This window comes from Bombina bombina, chromosome 1 (genome assembly GCF_027579735.1).
Source record: "Bombina bombina isolate aBomBom1 chromosome 1, aBomBom1.pri, whole genome shotgun sequence".
Classification (NCBI taxonomy): Eukaryota; Metazoa; Chordata; class Amphibia; order Anura; family Bombinatoridae; genus Bombina; species Bombina bombina.
The window spans coordinates 1,537,386,023-1,537,408,018 of record NC_069499.1 but is presented as its reverse complement, the minus strand read 5'-3'; the positions used below and the strand labels follow the sequence as shown (position 1 = coordinate 1,537,408,018).

Below are 21,996 nucleotides of genomic sequence, written 5' to 3'. Positions count from 1 at the left end.
AACTCGTCTGCCACCTCTGAGGCGCCGAACAGCAATCCACCCAATCGTATATGATTGGATTGATTGACAACCCCTGCTAGCGGCCGATTGGCCGCGAATCTGCAGGGGCGTCATTGCACAAGCAGTTCACTAGAATTGCTTGGGCAATGATAAATGCCGACAGTCTATGCTGTCGACATTTATCAATGTCCGCCAGATATATAATAAATCAGCCCCTAAATCAGTTCCTCACTGGGACATAAAATAAAATGTTCTGATTAGTTATATTCTTTTATTATTGCAATATTGAGGAACCCCTGCTTATTTAAGCCAGCCACAGAGTATCATTGCACTACTGGGAGCTAGTAGAACAAATCTGAGGAGCCAATGAAAAGATTAATTTGTGTTTTTATCCATTCACCAGCTAACTCTCAGTAGTGCATTGCAATAAAGATACAGAGAGAACAAAGTAAATTTGCAGAAATAAGTGTCTTAAAATTGCATGCTGTATCTGAACCATTTCATTTTAATTTAGATTTTCATGCCCTTTTTAAGGTACGCCAAACTAATAGACCGCTTGAGATGCCTGAAATACAGGATTCTAAGCAGCATGCCCTCTTTTCCTAAACTTATCATTGTCATTTTGAAATAAAGTTGCGCAGGGACGTCATCACGTCACTGCTCGTGACGTCACCGCACAAAACGTGAAGCCCCGGTGATGCCTGTTACTATACAGGCCCGATCGCCGGGGTAGGAGCAAGTAGGAGCCCCCAGATCTCCCTCAAGGTGGGAGAGTGCTAGCGACGGCTCTGAGCCGTCGTTAGCACCTGAGTGGGAAACTCTGCGACGGCTCAGAGCACATAAAGGGTTAAACAACTTTCCACTTTACTTCTATTATTTAATTTGCTTCCTTCTCTTGTTATTCTTTAACTAGATAAACCTTTCAGCAAAGCTCAGGAGCAGCAAAGAACCAAGGTTTTAGCTGCTGATTGGTGGTTGCATATTTATACTGATTGTCATTGGCTCACCCTTGTGTTCAGTTAAAAAACAGTAGTGCATTGCTGCTCCTTGAACAAATAATACCAAGAGAATGAAGCAAATTTGATAATAGAAATAAACTATTAAAATTGTTCTAATTGTTCTAAACCGTGAAATAATTTTTTGGGATTTCATGTCCCGTTAAGTATCTAATGCAAATTCCTACAGTAGGAGGTTTGCAGAGGGCACAAATATAAATGGTTGTGTTATAAAAAGAGATGCTAAAAATTAAATAGATGTGTATGAAACTTAGGTTTCAATTTGTGTGTTCTCCTTTAAATAATTGTTGTTTTCAAACTAGCTTTAAACCCACCAATTTGGGTATTTCTTTGTGTGAATCGAAAAGATAATAATAATGGCAAAATGTGCAGTTATGTTCAATCATGTATATACAATTCAATTGTTATAACATCAATCATTGGGAAAAATAAGAAATTAAAATGAAAAATTATAATAAAGAAACAATGAAGTTGTGTTTTAAAAGTTCCAGACTCAGCTCTTCTGCTGGCTGGATTGGATTTGCAAGAAGAATCTAAAAAAGATATACAGAAGAGGGCCTCATAGGGTAGTTTATCCGAAATAAATTTTCAGTGAAAACAAAGTTGCTAACAAGTGACTACTCACAAGGGTAAAGTGCAATATGCGCTGGGCTTTGCAGTCCCCAGCTGACTGATTGGGGCAAGGTCTCCCTCAGATTTCAGTAGACTGGATACTTGATGTTGTAGCCTTTACAAATATAAAGGACACAGAACTTCTCCTAGTGCAGGTTAAACTTTTAACAGAATGATTCCAAGAAAATATATAAAATGGGTACTCACATTCCAGTTTACACAATATTTTTTTTTACTTTACTGAACACAGGAGAGCTGTCCCGACAACTAGAAGAGAGGGAAGCTATGGTATCACAACTATCAAGGTCAAAACAAGCTTTTACTCAGCAAATTGAGGAACTCAAAAGGATGTTGGAAGAAGAAGTAAAGGTACAATTGACTGATGTACATTAATACACTCTCTGCTCTGTACATTAATACATTTCTGCTGCATTTTAATACTTCACCATGTCGTGCTTCTGAACCAGTTAAAGGGACATGCCACCCACATTTTTTCTTTTATGATTTAGAAAGAGAATGACATTTTAAACACCTTTCTAATTTTCTCATATTATCTAATTTGTTTTATTCTCTTGATATTCTTTGATGAAAAGCATATCTAGATATGCTCACTAGCTGCTGATTGATTGCTGAACATAGAAGCATCGTGTGATTGGCTCACCATGTGCATCGCTTTTTCTTCAACTAAGGATATTTAAAAAATGAAGCAAAATAAATAATGGAAGTAAATTGTAATGTTGTTTAAATTTATATTCTCTATCTGAATCATGAAAGAAAGATTTTGGGTTTAGTGGCCCTTTAATGAAAAACAATGAAATTTTAACATTTGCATTGTTGAAAATCCTAAAGAATTAAAGGAATAGTCTAGACAAAATTAAACTTTCATGATTCAGATAGAGCATGCAATTTTAAGCAACTTTCTTACTTACTCTTATTATCAATTTTCCTTTGTTCTCTTGGCATCTTTATTTGAATGTAAGCATAGTAGCCAGCCCATTTTTGGTTCAGCACCTGGGTAGAGCTTGCTAATTGGTGGCTACATTTAGCCACCAATCAGCAGGCGCTACCCAGGTTCTGAACCAAAAATGGGCTGGCTCCTATACTTACATTCTTGCTTTTTCAAATAAAGATACCAACAGAACGAAGAAAAACTGATAATAGGAGTAAATTAGAAAGTTGCTTAAAATTGCATGCTCTATCTGAATCATGAAGGTTTAATTTTAACTAGACTATTCCTTTAATATGTGGATGTAACATTTAAGTACACAGCTATAACTTTTAAAAAATACATTGGAATACTGATTCCCATAGACTTGTCACAAAGTGTTTGAAAATCAGTATTTAAATGTTGATTAATTTGATAAAGAGAACGTCAAACATTTCTTTGCAAAAATGAACAAACTGAGTAAACATTTGTGAATAAACAAAAGTGTTAAAATATTTGTCCATATCTCATTTTAAATCATTTGTATGTTTATTTTTCAGGCTAAGAATGCTCTTGCCCATGGTTTGCAGTCATCTCGCCATGACTGTGATCTTCTCAGGGAGCAATATGAGGAAGAGCAGGAAGCCAAGTCTGAGTTGCAGAGATCTCTGTCCAAAGCAAACAGTGAAGTTTCCCAGTGGAGAACGAAATATGAGACAGATGCTATCCAGCGAACAGAAGAACTGGAAGAGGCCAAGTAATATATGCAAATATAGAAACCAACAATTAGCGTAATATAGATTAAAGATTAGAAGTTGGGCCATAGTTTTGCCTATTACAATTACTTTACCACCCGGACTTGTAGCAGACATTGAAAATGTGGGTGTTCATGTACAGCAACAATCCTATTGATATTAAATGTAGATTGATTGTGATCAAGCACTTGACAGAAATTAAGTAAACAACAGTTTTATTAAGAGTAGACTCTAAATAATAGAAACAGTTATTTTGCCATTATGGCTTTTATTAACATTTGAGAGTTGTTTCAATGTCTTTTCAATTATTTTTTGATATATGCTTAAAGGATTCCCCTCTATGTTCCACCTTCACAGTATACACCAACAACCAAGGGGACCAATAGATGTGTCATCCAGGGAGCATCCTTTTGGTGTTGGGGAGCCATTTTAATGTTAATTTCAATGGGGATCATATTAAATATAACTCAATATAAGCATTTATATTCAGATGCTCCTAATCAGATGGTCACTACAGCAGTAAGATGCTACTGTTTATTGGCACTTAAATTGTATAGTGCGATAACTCCACTAAAATGGAGCAGTAAAATAGATCTACTGCAGACACTAATATTTATTCATAATGGTTTCATTTTAGCACTCAGTACGGGATCTTGTTCTTGGTTTGGTTATCAATGTAACAGGTTGTGATACTGATTCCATATTATATACATATTTTCTGACACTGTTGTTAACTCATTCAGTATTATTAGAGAACAAGTTAATAAACTTCAACCTCTTCTGTTTTCACCTAAGAAAAAAGTTAGCTCAACGTCTCCAAGAGGCAGAGGAGCAAATTGAAGCTGTGAATGCTAAAAGTGCATCGTTGGAAAAGACTAAACAGCGACTGCAAGGGGAAGTAGAGGATCTCATGATTGATGTGGAAAGAGCCAACTCTGTAGCTGCTGCTCTTGACAAAAAGCAGAGGAATTTTGACAAGGTATTAACATGCTACGCCTTTAACCCTCTATGGCTTTGTTTGTCCTAACATGCCGTGAGCTTACAATCAAAGATTAAATGTTTTGATGGATCCCAAAGGCTGGCAATGTAACTAGCCTAACTGTTGTCCAAATCAGGCATTAACTATGGACAGATACATACCATAAATCAACATAAATATCTACTCTTTTATTATTGTAAATATTATCAGTTATATGTAGAGCGCCAACAGATTCTGCAGCGCTATAAACATAGTGGTATATAAGGTAACATTTATAGGGATCAAATGGGTAGAGGGCCCTGACGAGAGTCGCACTGTTGTAGTCAGCTCTTATGAAGGTTGTGATGATAGCAGGATGTGATGTCACTAGCATGTGGGCGGGGCTTAGGTCCGGTGTCTGTGTCGCAGTTAGTTTAGTACAATCAACCTGTCTGGATGTGTATTGCTATGCTCTGTAATAAAATAGAGTTGTACCATCATTGCTGTGTCCTGCATATGTCCTGCATCTCATGACATGGTGTCAGAAGTTCTGGACTACGCTTCTGTTTCTGATGATGACGATGTCAAAGTTTACCCCACCTGAGCCTTTTGACTTTTCTCAGCCTGCAGCTTGGCCCACATGGCGTCAGCGGTTTCAGCGCTTCAGGATTGCTTCCAAACTGAACAAGGAGAGTGGTGAAGTACAAGTTAATTCTCTTTTATACTCTATGGGGAAAGATGTAGAGCCAGTGTTCAATGCTTTTACTTTCCAAGAAGGGGAAGAAGTTAACTTTGATATAGTTATGGATAAACTCAGTGCCCACTTTGTGCCCAAAAGAAATGTGATTCATGAGAGAGCTTGTTTTCACAAACGTAATCAGCGTGTGGGAGAATCTGTGGAGTCATTTGTGCGCAGCCTGTATGAATTAGCTGAATTCTGTGAGTTTGGTGTTGCTAAAGAAGAGCAAATCAGAGACAGAATAGTTATTGGAATTGCAGATGCTGAAGTCTCCCTGAAGCTGCAGTTAGAGCCTGATTTAACGTTAGACGGGGCTATTAGGATGGCCCGCCAGAGTGAACTGGTGAAAAAGCAAAGTGCTGATCTGAGGTCTGAGAGTATTGTGGATGAAGTCCAACAGTCTAGGAAAATTACTAGTGAAAGGCACAGTGTGAGCGGTAGATCTAAAGTACTGGAAAGGCCTAGAAGTGGATGGGCGCAACATGGCCGATGCACACGGTGCTACCGGGCTCATGATCAGAGTGCTATATGCCCGGCCAGAGATAAAAGATGCAGAAAATGTAACAGAATAGGCCATTTTGAAGTGGTGTGTAAAACTGAATACATTAAGGAGATGCAGGTGGACAGTGACCAGGAGGGTCAGGAAGTGTCTTTTGTGGGGTCTGTTGTGGAACGGACAAGCTCAGAGGAAGATTGGAAAGTTACCTTTACTGTAATGGGAGCCAATGTTGATTTTAAGATTGACACAGGAGCTGATATCACTGTAATGTCTTTTGCTGAATTTATGAAACTGCCTCGACAGCCCCAGCTGGCGAAGGTTACTACAAATGTTCATAGTCCTGGTGGCCGCATTGATTGTGTGGGGAAATTTCTGGCCAGCTGTGAGTACAAACAAAGGAAGTTCACCATGTGGGTGCATGTGATCCGAGGTCAGTGTGTTAACAGTTTATTGAGCAGAAAAGCAGCCTGTGACTTGGGCCTCGTGGCCAGAGTGAATGAGATCTCTGAAGATATGTTTGGCGAGTTGGGCCTACTGAGCTGCAAACCTGTCCGTATAGCACTTAAAAGTGACGCAGTCCCGTACAGTATTTCTACTCCTCGTAGAATTCCATTCCCGCTCATGCCTCAAGTGGAGAAAGAGCTCATGCGCATGAAGTCTATGGGGGTTATTGAAGAGGTTGTTGAAGCAACTGATTGGTGTGCCCCCATTGTTCCAGTTGCAAAGAAAAACGGAAAGGTGCGCATCTGTGTGGACCTGAAAAGGTTGAATGAGGCAGTAAAGAGGGAGAGATTTGTGCTGCCGACACTGGAAGATATAGCCCCGAAGTTGGCTGGGGCGAAGTTCATTTCCACATTAGACGCTTCTAGCGGCTTTTGGCAGATCCCCCTGGATCCAAAGTGCCGCAAACTGACTACCTTTATCACTCCGGTAGGTCGGTTCTGTTTCTGCAGACTTCCCTTTGGGATATCCTCCGCTCCTGAGATCTTTCAGAGGGAAATGAGTTCTCTCCTGAGTGGCCACGTGGGCACAGCAGTCGTCATGGACGACATTCTAGTGTATGGGTCTACAGTGGAGGAGCATGATCAGCGTTTGAGTTGTGTGCTGCAGGCTATCAAAGAGTCTGGGCTGAAGCTGAATAAAGAAAAATGTCATTTTAGCAAAACTGAATTATGCTACTTTGGGCATATCATCAACGGGGATGGCATCAAGCCGGACCCCGAGAAAATTCGGGCTATCGAACAGATGAAAAGCCCTTCTGATGTACATGAGCTGAGACAGATATTGGGCCTTGTAAATTACGTGGGCAAGTTTCTTCCAGATTTATCTACAGTTTTGCACCCTATCACAGAGTTGCTTAAGAAAGATGTTGCCTGGGTCTGGGGACCCTCACAAGAAAAAGCGTTCCTGCATGCTAAGTCCCTGCTGGGGTCTGCCCCAGTGCTGGGGTTCTACGACCCTTCAAAAAAGACTGTGGTTAGTGCTGATGCAAGCAGTTATGGGTTGGGGGCTGCACTCCTGCAACTGAATGACAACAAACTACAGCCCATCGCCTACTGTTCCCGCACACTGACGGCTGCGGAGTCAAAATACGCTCAAATTGAGAAAGAGTGCCTGGCTGCAGTTTGGGCCTGTGAGCGCTTTCAGCGCTATCTAGTGGGTTTGGAGAAATTTAGTCTGGAAACTGACCACAAACCGCTAGTCCCTCTTATCAATTCTTATGACATCGACAAAACACCCTTGAGATGCCAGAGACTTTTAATGAGACTACTCAGGTTCAATGTTCAGGCAGTGCATGTGCCGGGGAAGCAGCTGGTTGTGGCAGATACACTGTCCAGGCTCCCGCTGGCTGCTGCTGAAGAATCCTCCACAGAGTCGGATGTAAAAGTGTATGTTGATTCAGTTCTGGCCTCTAAGTCCATTTCTTCAAGGAAACTGGAAGAGATAAAGAAAGAGACATATTTGGACACAGATCTGCAAGAAGTTATAAAGTATATAAGAGATGGCTGGCCCGAGAGCCGGGCAGCCTGGATGTCTTTAAATGCTTACCAGCCAGAGAGGTCACAGCTCACGGAGCTGGAGGGGTTGGTACTGTTCCAAGACCGTATTGTAATTCCTGTCAGCATGAGGAAGGAGATGTTAAACAGGATTCACGATGGCCACTTAGGCATTACAAAGTGCAGAGAAAGAGCAGCTACAGCTGTGTGGTGGCCTGGGATCAGCTCCGACATTGCAAATCACGTGTCTAAATGTGCCTTTTGCCGGGAACGCCGGCCTACTCAGAGAAGGGAGCCCTTAATGTCTACTCCGCTGCCTGCGGGGCCGTGGCAGAAAATAGCTGCTGATTTGTGCGAACTGCACGGGAAAAAGTTTCTTGTTGTTATCGACTACTATTCCAGGTATTTGGAAATAGCACCCCTGAATGATATCACAAGTCAGGCCGTTATCATTCGCCTGAAGAGCTTGTTCGCCCGCTGGGGCATTCCAATGGAGCTGGTGAGTGATAATGGCATGCAGTTCGCTTCTACAGAGTTCAGTGCTTTCAGCAGGGAATATGATTTTGTACATTCCACGTCAAGTCCACATTATCCGCAGGCCAACGGAATGGCTGAAAGGGCAGTTCAAACAACAAAATTCATCCTAAAGCAATCTGAACCGTACCTAGCCCTCTTGTCATACAGGGCGACGCCCATTCAAGCCACCGGGTTTAGCCCGGCACAGCTGATGCTAGGACGCCAGATTCGCACCACTTTACCCTCAGTGGGTGTCTTCAAGCCGCCTGGCCCTGTTCCTCGGGACGAAGTCCTTAGGAGGGATGAAGAGGCCAAAAAGGGTTATCGTTTCTTCTACGACAGGAGACATTCTGTCAGGCCTTTACAGGAACTGAAAGCGGGCCAAAGTGTCAGAATTAAACTGGATGATGAGAAGAAATGGAAGACGCCTGCTACGGTAGTGGGCCGCTCTCCAGAACCAAGGTCTTACACAGTCCTTACAGAGGGAGGGACGGTTACACGCCGTAACCGAAGACATCTTCAGCCTGTACCTGAGAGTCTGGAACCGGATACCTCAGTACCACCGCCGGTGGGATCTCCTGTTCTAAGAGAGGTGCCTTCCCCTCAGCAAGATCATAGCGGGGATATATCTTTGCCTCCAGCAGACTCTTGTTCACCATCTTCTGTATCAGAGGACAGTTCATGCAAAGTTACATCAAGCGGAAGAGTGGTGAGGCTTCCGGCCCGATACAGGGACTGACTTTAGCTAGAACAGTGACCGGAAGTATGGGCAGAATAATCCCATGGTCACTGTGGACTAGGGTAGTCTACCCCGATGTCCAAGTCAGGATGTAATTTATTTGTTCATGTTTTCTAATCTATCTGTTTTTATAATGTTCTAAAACAAAATGTTGTTGTATACCCTGTTGGTGTACCTTGTTATTTAATATATGCAAATGTATGCTTTGCCTTTGAAAAAGGGGAAGATGTGATGATAGCAGGATGTGATGTCACTAGCATGTGGGCGGGGCTTAGGTCCGGTGTCTGTGTCGCAGTTAGTTTAGTACAATCAACCTGTCTGGATGTGTATTGCTATGCTCTGTAATAAAATAGAGTTGTACCATCATTGCTGTGTCCTGCATATGTCCTGCATCTCATGACAAAGGTGATCTGCAAACAGTTGGGCTCTTAGGCTTACATGCTAAGGGGGTTCAGGGGATAGCAATGGAGTAAAAGAACTGGGATTAAGAAAAGTTAGTGTAGGTTGTATGCATCTCTGAACAGAAGAGTCTTTAGGGAGCTTTTTACACTTTCAAAACTAGGTGAGAGTCTTGTGGAGCGAGGCAGAGAGTTCCACAAGATGAGAGCCAGTCTGGAGATGTCCTGTAAATGGGAGTGTGATGAGGTAATAACAGAGTAGAAGATTGTGAGCAGAGCGAAGGGGACGGGAGGGAGAGTATCTGGAGACGAGATCTGAGATATAGGGGGGAGCAGTGCAGTTGAGGGCCTTGTATGTCAGAGACAGAATTTTGTGTTTAATCCTAAAATCATCCTTGGAGAATTGCAAATGTTTTGTATTTTTTCATACAAATCTAAATGATTTATACATCCATTAGACTTTTAAATTAAAAATCAAATAAACACTAATTATAACAGGGAAATGGGAACAGTTATTATGTACTATGTATTTTTGTTGCTATCATAGGTCCTGGCAGAGTGGAAGATGAAATACGAAGAGACTCAAGCAGAACTTGAATCTTCATTGAAGGAATCAAGGTCTCTAAGTACAGAACTCTTTAAAATGAAAAATGCTTATGAAGAATCATTGGACCAACTTGAAACTATAAAGCGTGAAAATAAAAACTTACAAAGTGAGTAATTTTGCTACTTGGATTAGCTAAATATGCAATGATATCAAGCCATTCTCATTGCTAAGGACCAGAGGTGTACAAATTTTTCAAACAAGTAGTCAAAATGAAACTTTTCATTTATACCCAAAGACATTTTTTTATTAATTAAATTTATTTTAAAAAAATGTAGTTATTTATAAACAAATTTCAAGTGAATTAATCTTTATCAGCTATGTGTCATAAACCTACACATACACACAAACCCAGAAATATACACATTGGGCTCCATTTATCAAACTTCATATGCAACTTCGGAGCGCCTTTGGTGCAGGCTTGCATGAGCATTTTGAATGTTTTTTCGCAGTTAGTACTAGTTCATGTGTGTCATATAGATAACACTGTGCTCACTCCCATGGAGTTATTTAGGAGTCTGCACTGATTGGCCAAACTGCATGTCTGTCAAAAGCACTGAGATAACGGGGCAGTCTGCAGAGGCTTAGATACAAGGTAATCACAGAGGTAAAACATATATTAAAATAACTTTTTTGGTTATTCAAAACTTGGGAATGGGTAATAAAGGGGTTAGTTATCTTTTTAAACAATAAAAATTCTGGTGTAGACTGTCCCTTTAAAGGGACATTGAACCCAAATGTTTTCTTTCGTGATTCAGATAGAGCATAACATTTAAAGCAACTTTCTATTTTACTCCTATTATCAAATGTTTTTGATAATAGGAGTAAATTTTTGGTGAACAACCTGGGTTCTTCTTGCTGATTGGTGGATAAATTCATCCACCAATAAAAAGTGCTGTCCAGAGTTCTGAACCAAAAAAAAAAACCTTAGATGCCTTCTTTTTCAAATAAAGATAGCAAGACAACGAAGAAAAATTGATAATAGGAGTACATCAGAAAGTTGCTTAAAATTGCACGCTCTATCTGAATCACAAAAGAAAAAATAAGTATTCTGAAATAGAAAAAGCAGAAAAGAAAGTTAGAGTGGGCTGGGGAGCTGCATTGTCACCATACATTTTTTTATCTAGGAAAATGTAATATATAATATGTGTGTGTCTGTATATATGTCTATATATATGTCTATATTTGTGTATTTATCTGTTTTTATGTGTAAATATATATGTATGTGCACAAATATAAACACTCACACACACATATAGATAATAGAAATACTTTAAAGGGACATGAAACCCAAAACCTAAAATTTTATTTCATGATTCAGGTAGTTTATACATTTGAAACAACTTTCCAATTAACTGTTACCAATTTTTCTTCATTCTTTGGTATCTTTTATTGAAGAAGCAGCAATGCACTCCGAGGATCTATCTGAACACATTTGTGAGCAAATGAAAATGGGCATGCAAGTTCAGCCACCAATCAGCAGCTAGCTCCAAGCTCCTTAGCCTAGATATGCTTTTCAACATAAGGATACCAAGAGAATGAAGCAAATTAGATAACAGAAGTAAATTGGAAAGTTGTTTAAAATAGTATGCTCTATCTGAATCATGAAAGAAAAAAATGGGGGTCCTTTTAAAATCCTTTTTATTTTTTAATAGATTTTTATATGTACATACATATACTTATAAACATATTTATGTATATACAGTATATATATATATATATATATATATATATATATATATATATATATATATATATATATATATATATATATATATATGTATATATTTATATATATATATATATATATATATATATATATATATATATACACAGAGAGAAATGCACTCACAGGAACGAACAACCAGCTCATAGCCATAGAACAGGCTAACAATGGTATTGAGCTGGTTGTTCGTTCCTGTGAGTGCATTTCTCTCTGTGTGTATTTAGTCTCCCTATGGGAAAAAGGGGCAACCAGACGTGGACTCCTTGCTCAGTGTGCTTAGAGGAATGCTGCTACACCTCACTGACAAGGCCCAATGAAGGCCGAAACGATCGTCTGGGGTTGCTGTGTTCCTTGTTCATAGAGGAATTGCCTGGTATTTCAGCGCTGGACTGACCGTAATAGGCGGGATCAGACTGATATACTACAGGAAAGTTCTACTCTGTGAAAAGCATTGCTGGGCTAAAGAAGTTGCACCCAGGTGGTAAATCGCCATAGAACAGGCTAACAATGGTATTGAGCTGGTTGTTCGTTCCTGTGAGTGCATTTCTCTCTGTGTGTATATATATATATATATATATTCAAAGAGACTGGTGCACTCTCACTAACAGGAATCCCGGTGCCAGGGTGCTGAATGCAGGATAAAGGGACAGTCTAAGCCAAAATAAACTTTCATGATTCAGATAGAGCATGTAATTTTAAACAATTTTCTAATTTACTTTTATCACCAATTTTGCTTTGTTCTCTTGGTATTCTTAGTTGAAAGCTTAACCTAGGAGGTTCATATGCTAATTTCTTAGACCTTGAAGGCCACCTCTTTTCAGAATGCATTTTAACAGTTTTTCACCACTAGAGGGTGTTAGTTCACGTATTTCATATAGATAACACTGTGCTCGTGCACGTGAAGTTATCTGGGAGCAGACACTGATTGGCTAGACTGCAAGTCTGTCAAAAGAACTGAAATAAAGGGGCAGTTTGCAGAGGCTTAGATACAAGATAATCACAGAGGTTAAAAGTATATTATTAGAACTGTGTTGGTTATGCAAAACTGGGGAATGGGTAATAAAGGGATTATCTATCTTTTAAAACAATACAAATTCTGGTGTAGACTGTCCCTTTAAGGTATAGGTGATAGAAGACAGCACTCACTGGTCTTGAAGTATAGCAACAATAGCTTTTATTTAAGTGACGTTTCAGGGACAGCTATTGTTGCTATACTTCAAAACCAGTGAGTGCTGTCTTCTATCACCTATATATATATATAGGTATATATATTCAGAAATATTAATTTAAAAAGAAAATTTTCTTCTAAGTGAAGAACATAGGAATTTAAAGTATTCCCAACGTACTTTTGGCTTTAGCGCAATTAACCAATTAATGAATTCACTAATTATTGTAGGCAATTAAAGTGACCGTAAAATAAAAATTAAATTTATGATTTAGACAGACCATTCAGTTTGAAACAATTTTATAGTCTACTTCTGTTATCAAATGGACTTTGTTTTCTATACTAATGATGATGAAAACTGTTTTGCAGGTGAGATTACAGACCTAACGGAGCAGATATCATCAAGCAGTAAATTTATCTATGAACTGGAGAAATCTAAGAAGCAAATTGAAATGGAGAAAAGCGAGATGCAGGCGTCTCTTGAAGAAGCCGAGGTATCTTCTCATGAAAGAGACACAACCAAGTCCTAGTAAATAGGAATTACTGGAATATGACAAACACACACACATATATAATAAACATGGCTGGCTCTATAATTAAACCACGAAGCCCAGGTGACATTTGACAGGGATGACACATAACATAATAATATATAATAAATTCCTACAGCTTTAATAACCCACAAAATATAAAAAATGCATTATGGATTTATAATAGAATTTATTATGACCATGTTAAGTAAAATAATTATATTAAAGAAGCATGTGATCCCTTTTACTATATTTATTTAGTTTTAGAATAATTTAGGACAACATATAGAAAATTAAAACAAATATTTAAAGGGTTACTTTCTGTTATAATTTTTAAGCTAAACAACTAACATATTAAAGTTAATAAACATTAATTAAAACCTACTGACCTATGTTTTCTCCAAAACGAATTTTCATAACATTCTAAAAGTTATATCTTTTATTCGCCGATGATGTCACGTTATCCTGCCCACTATTTTCAGCACTGCGTGTTCAAAATACTTAAACCAATAACTTTGTGTTTAAAGCGCCATTTTGAAACCTAGGTATTGTAAACGGATTGGTACAGAGCAAAGGATACCCACGGAGTGGGTTTGGAAAACAATTAAATTTGCAGACAAGATTTCTGATATACGGTAGAGATATGTTAATGAAATGCTATTGATAAAAAGCGTATTTGGGATAGTTAGTTAGTAACAGGCATAGAACATATTTACTTACAGTGGCCCTTTAAGGTTAGCATAATATTAATGTTATTTATGATTACAGGCAGCTCTTGAACATGAAGAGGCCAAAATCCTTAGAATTCAGTTGGAGTTGACCCAAGTCAAAGCTGACATTGAGAGAAAAGTAGCTGAGAAAGATGAAGAAATTGACCAGATGAAGAGAAACTATCAAAGGGTCATTGAAAATATGCAAACAGCACTGGATTCAGAAATAAGGAGCAGGAATGAAGCGGTCAGGATTAAGAAGAAAATGGAGGGCGACCTTAATGAAATGGAAATTCAACTAAGCCACTCAAATCGTATAGCTGCAGAAGCTCAAAAATACCTGAAAAATGTTCAAAGCCAACTTAAGGTATGACTATCTAAACTAAAATGACTGCTGAGAGATACTGTTATAAAGCCTAAGAAGATATTGAACATTTACAGTCACATGGTTAACTCACTTTATCTTATCTCTATCTATTTATCTATCTGTCTCTCTGATTGTCTATCTACCGATCTGTCAATATATTAATTTGTCTGTCTATCTACTAATAGATAGAAAAAAGAAAGAAAGATATAATAAAACAAGTTAACCTTGTGGTTGTATTTATTGGTCAAGATCTGAAGTATTATTTTTCCGCAACCATTTTAGTTTCCTCATTTTTTGTTTACCTACAACCCTATTTATTTATGCGAGTAGATAGCTGTCATGTGATCAGTTTATTTACTAGTTTCAATAGCTCAAGTTTTTTTTTTGTTTCTTTATTAATATTTAATAATAAAACTGGTGCATCCATCAATTGAAATTCTTTTTTAATATTTAGGACACTCAGATTCATCTGGATGATGCCATTCGAGGACAGGAAGATTTGAAAGAGCAGCTGTCCATAGTGGAGCGTAGAAGCAGTCTGATGCTATCAGAGATTGAAGAGTTGAGAGCTGCTCTAGAACAGACTGAGAGATCTAGAAAGATTGCTGAGCAGGAACTTCTAGATACCACAGAACGTGTTCAACTACTACACTCACAGGTATATTTACTCTTGAAAAATATTATGTAAAAGCAGGAGATCTGTCTAATCAAGTGTAAAAATTCTACCTCGTAGGGATTATAGGCCAGATTACAAGTAGCATGCTATATTATTGGTTTAACTTGTGAGCGTATTACAAGTTAAAAGTAATTGCGTTCACATGATTGCAAATTAAATTATTGTGCATCAGGTTTGCGTGAGTAAAGTCCTCTCATAAGGGTTAAAAAAAATGTGCACCGAACAAAACACAGATACATTAAAATAAAGTGTTAAACTCATATATACAATATTAGGTTTGGGCGAATGTTTGGTAGAACAAATAGACCTGTGGACATTCGTTTTGGATAATCATATGGTAATAAAAATTAAAATTCATTAAAATTTGGTAAACAAAAGTTATTTGCAGTTTTTGAATGTTACGTTCGTTTGCAAATGTTCATAATTAGATTGAATATCCACATTCAAAATTTCAAATATATCGAGGTGCGGGTTTTGTGCGTGACGGGCGTGGTCGGGCGGGACAGCTGCACTGGAGAAAATGGCCCATGTTCACGGGCTTTAGGACTATTAAATATATGTTTAAAAATAAAAAGTAAATAGCATTGGAATGTTAAATATTAATGACTCACTTTGAGTTTAGCGCTGTAGGTCTAAAGTGCTGAAGTGATAAGTGTTTTTTTTAAATTCCACTGCATTGAGGTCTAGGGGGAGAAGTTAATGTGGTCCGAATAGGGATCGGCGAAATGTTTCTAAAAATTCGAAATGTAAAACATTTGTTCATTCAAATTGAATTTTGAATGTTTATATAACATTCTAACATTCTATTTTCGAATTTTTGTTTTCAAATTTTTCAATAAAATTCGAAAATATTTGGTCGAATAATAGGATGTTCAGCTATGTATTCATTCAATTTCGAAATGTTATATTCAAATTTGAATGTGACATTCAAATTCAAAATAGTATTTCTAGTCTACAACTGTGTTTAATAAATGTAATATTCGAATTTGAATGCTACATTCGATTGTCACATTCAAATTTGAAATAGTATTTCTAGTCTAATACTGTGTTTTAAATGTAATATTATAATCCGAATGTGATATTCGATTTCAATGTGACATTCGAATTTGAAATAGTATTTCTAGTCTAATACTGTGTTTTTTAAATGTAATTTAAATTCAAATTCAAATTCGAATGTGATATTCGATTCGAATGTGATATTCGATTTGAATGTGACATTCGAATTCAAAATAGTGTTTCTAGTCAACAATTGTGTTTTATAAATGTAATAATGTGACATTCAAATTCGAATGTGACATTCGAAAACTGTAAATAACATTCGAAAATCGAATTTTTAAGAATATTCGTTTTTTATCAACATTCTCTTATGTAAATCGAATTTCTACAATAACATTCGTTCTAACATTCAAATTTGAATATTAACACATTCGCCCATCCCTAGGTCCGAATATACGCAGTACTGAAGTTATCATGCGTTCGGTATTACTCGCGCACAATTTACTTTGTAATACACACTCTAACCCGCCCGCATTAAAAGTTTGCCAGCTGTGTTTGCAATCCACTTGTAATCTAGCCCTATATATCTAGCACATTGTATGGATGTATATACAGTTATTTTGGCATATAAGACTGAAAAAAAGAACTAAATATATATATATATATATATATATATATATATATATATGTTCTTATATAAAGCGTAAATAATAAAGTTTTGCCTCTCTCTCGTCCATCTTGTAATTGTACAGGAAGAGGCATCTATAATCTATATGAAATTTGTTTTTGTTGTATACTTTTTCTTATTTTTAATATACAACTCTGACATTTTTTACGTTGTCTTATATTTGTATAAACTATTTGCATTTTAAAGCGTCAGATTATCATCCTATAGTCATGTAACTGATGCTCTCTTCATATTTGTAGAACACCAGTCTTATTAACACCAAGAAGAAGCTGGAGAGCGATGTTTCACTGCTGCAAGGAGAGATTGAAGATACAACCAAGGAAGCTAAAAATGCTGAAGAGAAAGCTAAAAAAGCCATTACAGATGTGAGATTTTACCTACTACTATGCTATCTAGTACAATATTTTGTTTATTCTATTAATGTGACAAAATTTTAAAAATAGGCTAAGTGAAAATTATTTTAAAATTAAATATCTATATCCAATAACTTTATTCACACACTCAAATCCAAAGCAATTTATTACCGGTATAATCCTGTTTACATCTTTTATCCCAACATTTTGGTCTTACAGTCAGCCCTTTATCAAGGGTACAACGGGCGAAATTCATAAAGCTGCGAGATGCAGCTTTATGTAGCTTCAGTGCAGGCTCGCATAAGCGAGCTTACAGCCGATAGTTAAGAAGCAGCGCTCATTAGATCGCTGATACCTAACCTACACGCCAGCTCTGAGTTGGCGGACCAAAATCACCCCAGACAAGTCGAACCGGGGTGATTAACAGCCTCTGCTGGCACACAATTGGGCACGCTAGCAAGGGGCTGCATTGCACCCGCTGGCCTTGATACCGGGCGGACAGGTTCGCTGGACCGAGTCTTGCCCGCCTGGTGCTTCTTAAATGTCAGCCATAATTTGTTCCGGGTTCCACTGCAATGCAGTGTTATATAAATATATGCAATGCAGTGTTCAGTTATTGTTGGTGTACTGCCTACATATACAAAATGACTGTAATGTTACTTCAAGGTATAATATGTTTGTGATTAGATGGGCCATCCTAAATTTGTCCCTTTAATGCTTATCACTGTTGGAGAATCTCTCCCTAAGGTGAAAAGCCAACATGGACCCCCTGCATATGGCTAGAAGGATATATAATATATATTCACCTCACTGACTAGCCCCACAATATACTGAAACAATTTTATGGGGTTGCCAGAGGAGGATTGTCTGATATCACATGAACAGACTGTCCCTTTTTAGGCAGAATCACACTGATATATTTCATGAAAATTGTACTCTGCTTGATCAGTGCTTCTTTTTTTTGTTAGAATAACACGGAAAAACAATACATTGATGCTTCTGAGCAGGACACAGCCAGCAAGGCAATCAGACGTGTTATACCCACATAGCCACCAATAACCAGTTGTTTCCTGCTCAAGAATCAAGCATTTGTGCTAGTTTGTGCAACATTTCTGCCTGATATATAATATAGTTATATTTTGTATGGGACAAAAATATAGAATGTTTTTGAAATGTTCAGTTTCAGCTAAATAAAAAAAATGAATGTTTCTCAATAATGTTTAAAGTTAGGAATCTACATTTCATTGCTGATGCTATTAACTTCATGCTTGTCCCAAACATATACAATAGAGACGAGTCATCAAGTACAACCATACACCTAACACATACTTTTCTTTAATAGGCTGCAATGATGGCAGAAGAATTAAAGAAAGAACAAGACACCAGTGCTCACCTGGAAAGGATGAAGAAAAACCTTGATCAGACCGTGAAGGACCTTCAGCTCCGCCTGGAAGAAGCTGAGCAATTGGCCCTGAAGGGAGGAAAAAAGCAAATGCAGAAGCTAGAAACAAGGGTATGTGTCTAAATTAGAGCAGGAGAATGGCAGCCATTAGTTTGTTGTGTCTAAAGTGATTACAACATTATAATTAACAGCAGTAACAATAGATAAGCAAGACCCATTGATATAAAGCCTCATACCCAGTTAGTTTCCATAATAAAGACAGATAAGTGTTGGTCGTTCTAGACAATACTAAGTACACTCAGGGCTCCATGTACTAAGCAGTCAGCGAGCTACCCGCAACAAATCTCGCGTCAAAACTCGCAAACTGATATGTACAAAGTCGTCAACTATGTTCAAACTCGCATCTTTAAAATTGCGAGCGTACTTATCCGCCAAACCTCGCTACCTCTCCATTTTTCACTGTAATTAGACACATTTGACCACCAACTCGCCAAAAACGAATGTACTAAAAAATCTATTTGTCCGCTCGCTACAATTTCCGCTCCCACCTCGTTATTTTTGCCTCGCCACCTTTTAGGTGGCGGGCAAGGTACAAAACAATAGGAAAGTCAATCTAGACGCCAGTCTAGACATATATAAAAGGCAGTAATATCAGCATTGTACAGCATAACTGGCGTCTAATTTGTCTCTCATTTCCATGTACATAAATTGCGCCAAATTTGTCGACTGTAATTAAAGAGTAATCTATATTTTAAATTTGTATTGTATAGTTGTCAATCTTTATAATTATTTTTATATTAATATTTATATATTATCAGATCCAGATGAAGCCATATCCAAATTGTAAATAAATATTACAAAAATAACGCTCTGTTATCACTCTTCAAAAAATTTAGAACAATAATAAAGTTGTTTAGATAAGTTGAACTTTTATAGGAGCAAAATTCTATTCCCGCGACTACTATGATGTTCGTGACACCTTGCATGTCACGTGTTAATAATTGGCCAGACAATTCAACTGAAAGTTAAAAGTACATCAGCTTAGTCGCGGCGAGCGAGACGTCAAATTTATCAATAATCCGCCACTGCTCGTGGCGGGCTAGACTTGTCTATTTATTGGGGGATTATTAGTACATAGTGACAGCGGACACCATTTCGCCCGCGGCGAGTAACGGCGAGTTTATCCGCGTCTAAAATGACGGATGAATTGACGGCTTAGTACATGGAGCCCATAGTTTCAAGATACAACATACAATTTTCTAAGGACGTTTGTAGGTGCTATATACTTTTACTTTCCAAACTTCTAGTAAGTCTTGTTTTAATGTCTAATGATTTATACGGACAAGAAGAGAGGTAAATAAAGTAATAGCGATAAAAATAGGTAGTAGACAAGAGCCTGACACCTGTACCTCCTTCACCCTTGACATTTATAGCAGTGATCAATTTTTATCATTGTTGTCTAAAACTGACCTTGGTGTTAAAAGCCATAAATTTGCAAGTCAGTATAGTTTATGTGCCCTGTGCTTTGCTTAGGACAAGGAGAGAGGTGACTGGCAGGGAAGAAATGATTAATTATAATAAAAATATAAAATAAAATAAATTTAAAAAAAACAGGAATAGAAATAGAAATTTAGGAATGTCACCCAAATCACTCACTACTGGGATATACAGTTTTTTGGAAAAATTTGTCAGCAACCTTAAAAACCCATTGAATACAACAGAATTACACAATCAACAAATGGATAATAAAAAAAAAAACAATGAATAACACTTTCTCTGTATTTAAAATAAGATTTTTTTATGACAACTGATAACGTTTCCTTACATTCCCCTGGCCCTTGTATGATGTGACAGCCATCAACCAATTACAGGCTAATAAACTCATAAACTCTTGCACATGCCCAGTAAGAGCTGGCACCTTAGAAAGTGTGATTTTAAAAAGACTGTGCACAATTTGATAATGGAGATAAATGGGAAAGTTTTTTAAAATTACATGATATTTGGTGTAAATCATGAAAGTTTCATTTTTATTTTATTGCCCCTTTAATGTAAAGGGCTTTAACTCTAGATAAATTGAGGCTTATCAATTTTAATGCTATAATCAATAACAAATATTTAGGGCCCCATTCATCACATTATAGACAGACAGGGTTCCCAACTAGGGAAGTAATTATGCTTAATTAACCTGTTCTTATCCATGGCTATCCCAAAAGGCTGGTCTGGTTCCTGGATTTGGGAAACCATGATCTTGTTCTTTACCATATTTACTAAATAAATGTAGAATTAATCAATCCTTAAAGGGATATAAAACTCATTTTTTTCTTTAAGGATTCAAATTTATTTTTACAATTTTAAATAACTTTCCAATTTACTTCTATTATCAAATTTGCTTAATTCTCTTAGTATGCTTTGTTGAAGCTAGCTGAGCACATAACAAGAGGCAAATATGTGCAGTTACCAATCCGCAGCTAGGTCCCATTAATGCACTTCTGCTCCTGAGCCCACCAATGTATTATTTTCAACAATGGATACCAAGAGAATTAAGAAAATTAGATAACAGGATTCAATTTGACAGTTGTTTAAAATTGCATGCTCTGTATGAATCATGTGTATAGTCTGTACTTACTGTAGTTTATTTACTGAATTTGTCTTTCATGTAGTGAGATAGGAAGGTGGGTTAGAAGAAGAGATATTAGCAGGGAAAAAATGAAGAGGAAAGGGTGGAATGACATCACGCATTTCACACACCAAAAAGTAAATCTCTGATTTAAAGGGACACTGAACCCAATTTTTTTCTTTTGTGATTCATATAGAGCAAGTAATTTTAAGCAACTTTCTAATTTACTCCTATTATCAATTTTTCTTCGTTCTCTTGCTTTCTTTATTTGAAAAAGAAGACATCTAAGCTAAGGAGCCAGTCAATTTGTGGTTCAGAACCATGGACAGAACTTGTTTATTGGTGCTGTCCAATCAGCAAGGACAACCCAGGTTGTTCATAAAAAATGGGCCAGCATCTAAACTTAAATTCTTGCTTTTCAAATAAAGATGCCAAGAGAATAAAGAAAATTTGACAATAGGAGTAAATTGGAAAGATGTTTAAAATTGCATGCTCTATCTGAATCATGAAAGAAAAAAATTGGGTACAGTGTCCCTTTAACTGTTTGCCATGCATTTGTACCTAACCGTTGCTGTATTTAGTGTTGACAGGTATAATTATAATCTAGTTTATCCAAATAGGCAGAAAATGAAATGAAAATGTTGAATTGCACTTTGAACACAACCATTATGCTATCTATTTTTTATAAAATATGCAGATCATTTCCCTTTGACTACCAAACAAATACTAAATATAACAACAATGCATAGCACATAGTGTCTTTATATTTATTGTTCATTGTGTCTGAATTAATTTTTCCAGATTAGAGAGCTTGAAGGCGAACTTGATATAGAGCAGAAAAGGAGTGCCGATGTTATAAAGGGAATTCGTAAATATGAAAGGCGCGTGAAGGAGCTTGTTTTCCAGGTTTGTATGGAGAACGTTTTTTTTTTGGTTTTTAATTATAATTTGTTCTATCATTGTAGTACTGTATTCAATAACTAAGGTATCAACTTTATCATAGTCTGA

The 21,996-nt window shown here is 37.2% G+C and overlaps 1 protein-coding gene across 1 annotated transcript in view; it reads left to right on the top strand.

The window, feature by feature from the left end:
* LOC128654636 (myosin-3) overlaps positions 1 to 21,996 on the top strand; it is a 156,585-nt gene that overhangs the window by 116,668 nt on the left and 17,921 nt on the right. Inside the window, exons 29-39 of the mRNA XM_053708659.1 lie at positions 1,879 to 1,997; positions 3,114 to 3,310; positions 4,104 to 4,287; positions 9,702 to 9,867; positions 13,019 to 13,143; positions 13,948 to 14,256; positions 14,711 to 14,914; positions 16,856 to 16,981; positions 18,312 to 18,482; positions 21,790 to 21,894; positions 21,992 to 21,996. The exon at positions 21,992 to 21,996 is cut by the window's right edge and continues 91 nt beyond it. Coding sequence (XP_053564634.1) covers positions 1,879 to 1,997; positions 3,114 to 3,310; positions 4,104 to 4,287; positions 9,702 to 9,867; positions 13,019 to 13,143; positions 13,948 to 14,256; positions 14,711 to 14,914; positions 16,856 to 16,981; positions 18,312 to 18,482; positions 21,790 to 21,894; positions 21,992 to 21,996 — 1,711 coding nt within the window. The remainder of the gene's footprint in view (positions 1 to 1,878; positions 1,998 to 3,113; positions 3,311 to 4,103; positions 4,288 to 9,701; positions 9,868 to 13,018; positions 13,144 to 13,947; positions 14,257 to 14,710; positions 14,915 to 16,855; positions 16,982 to 18,311; positions 18,483 to 21,789; positions 21,895 to 21,991) is intronic.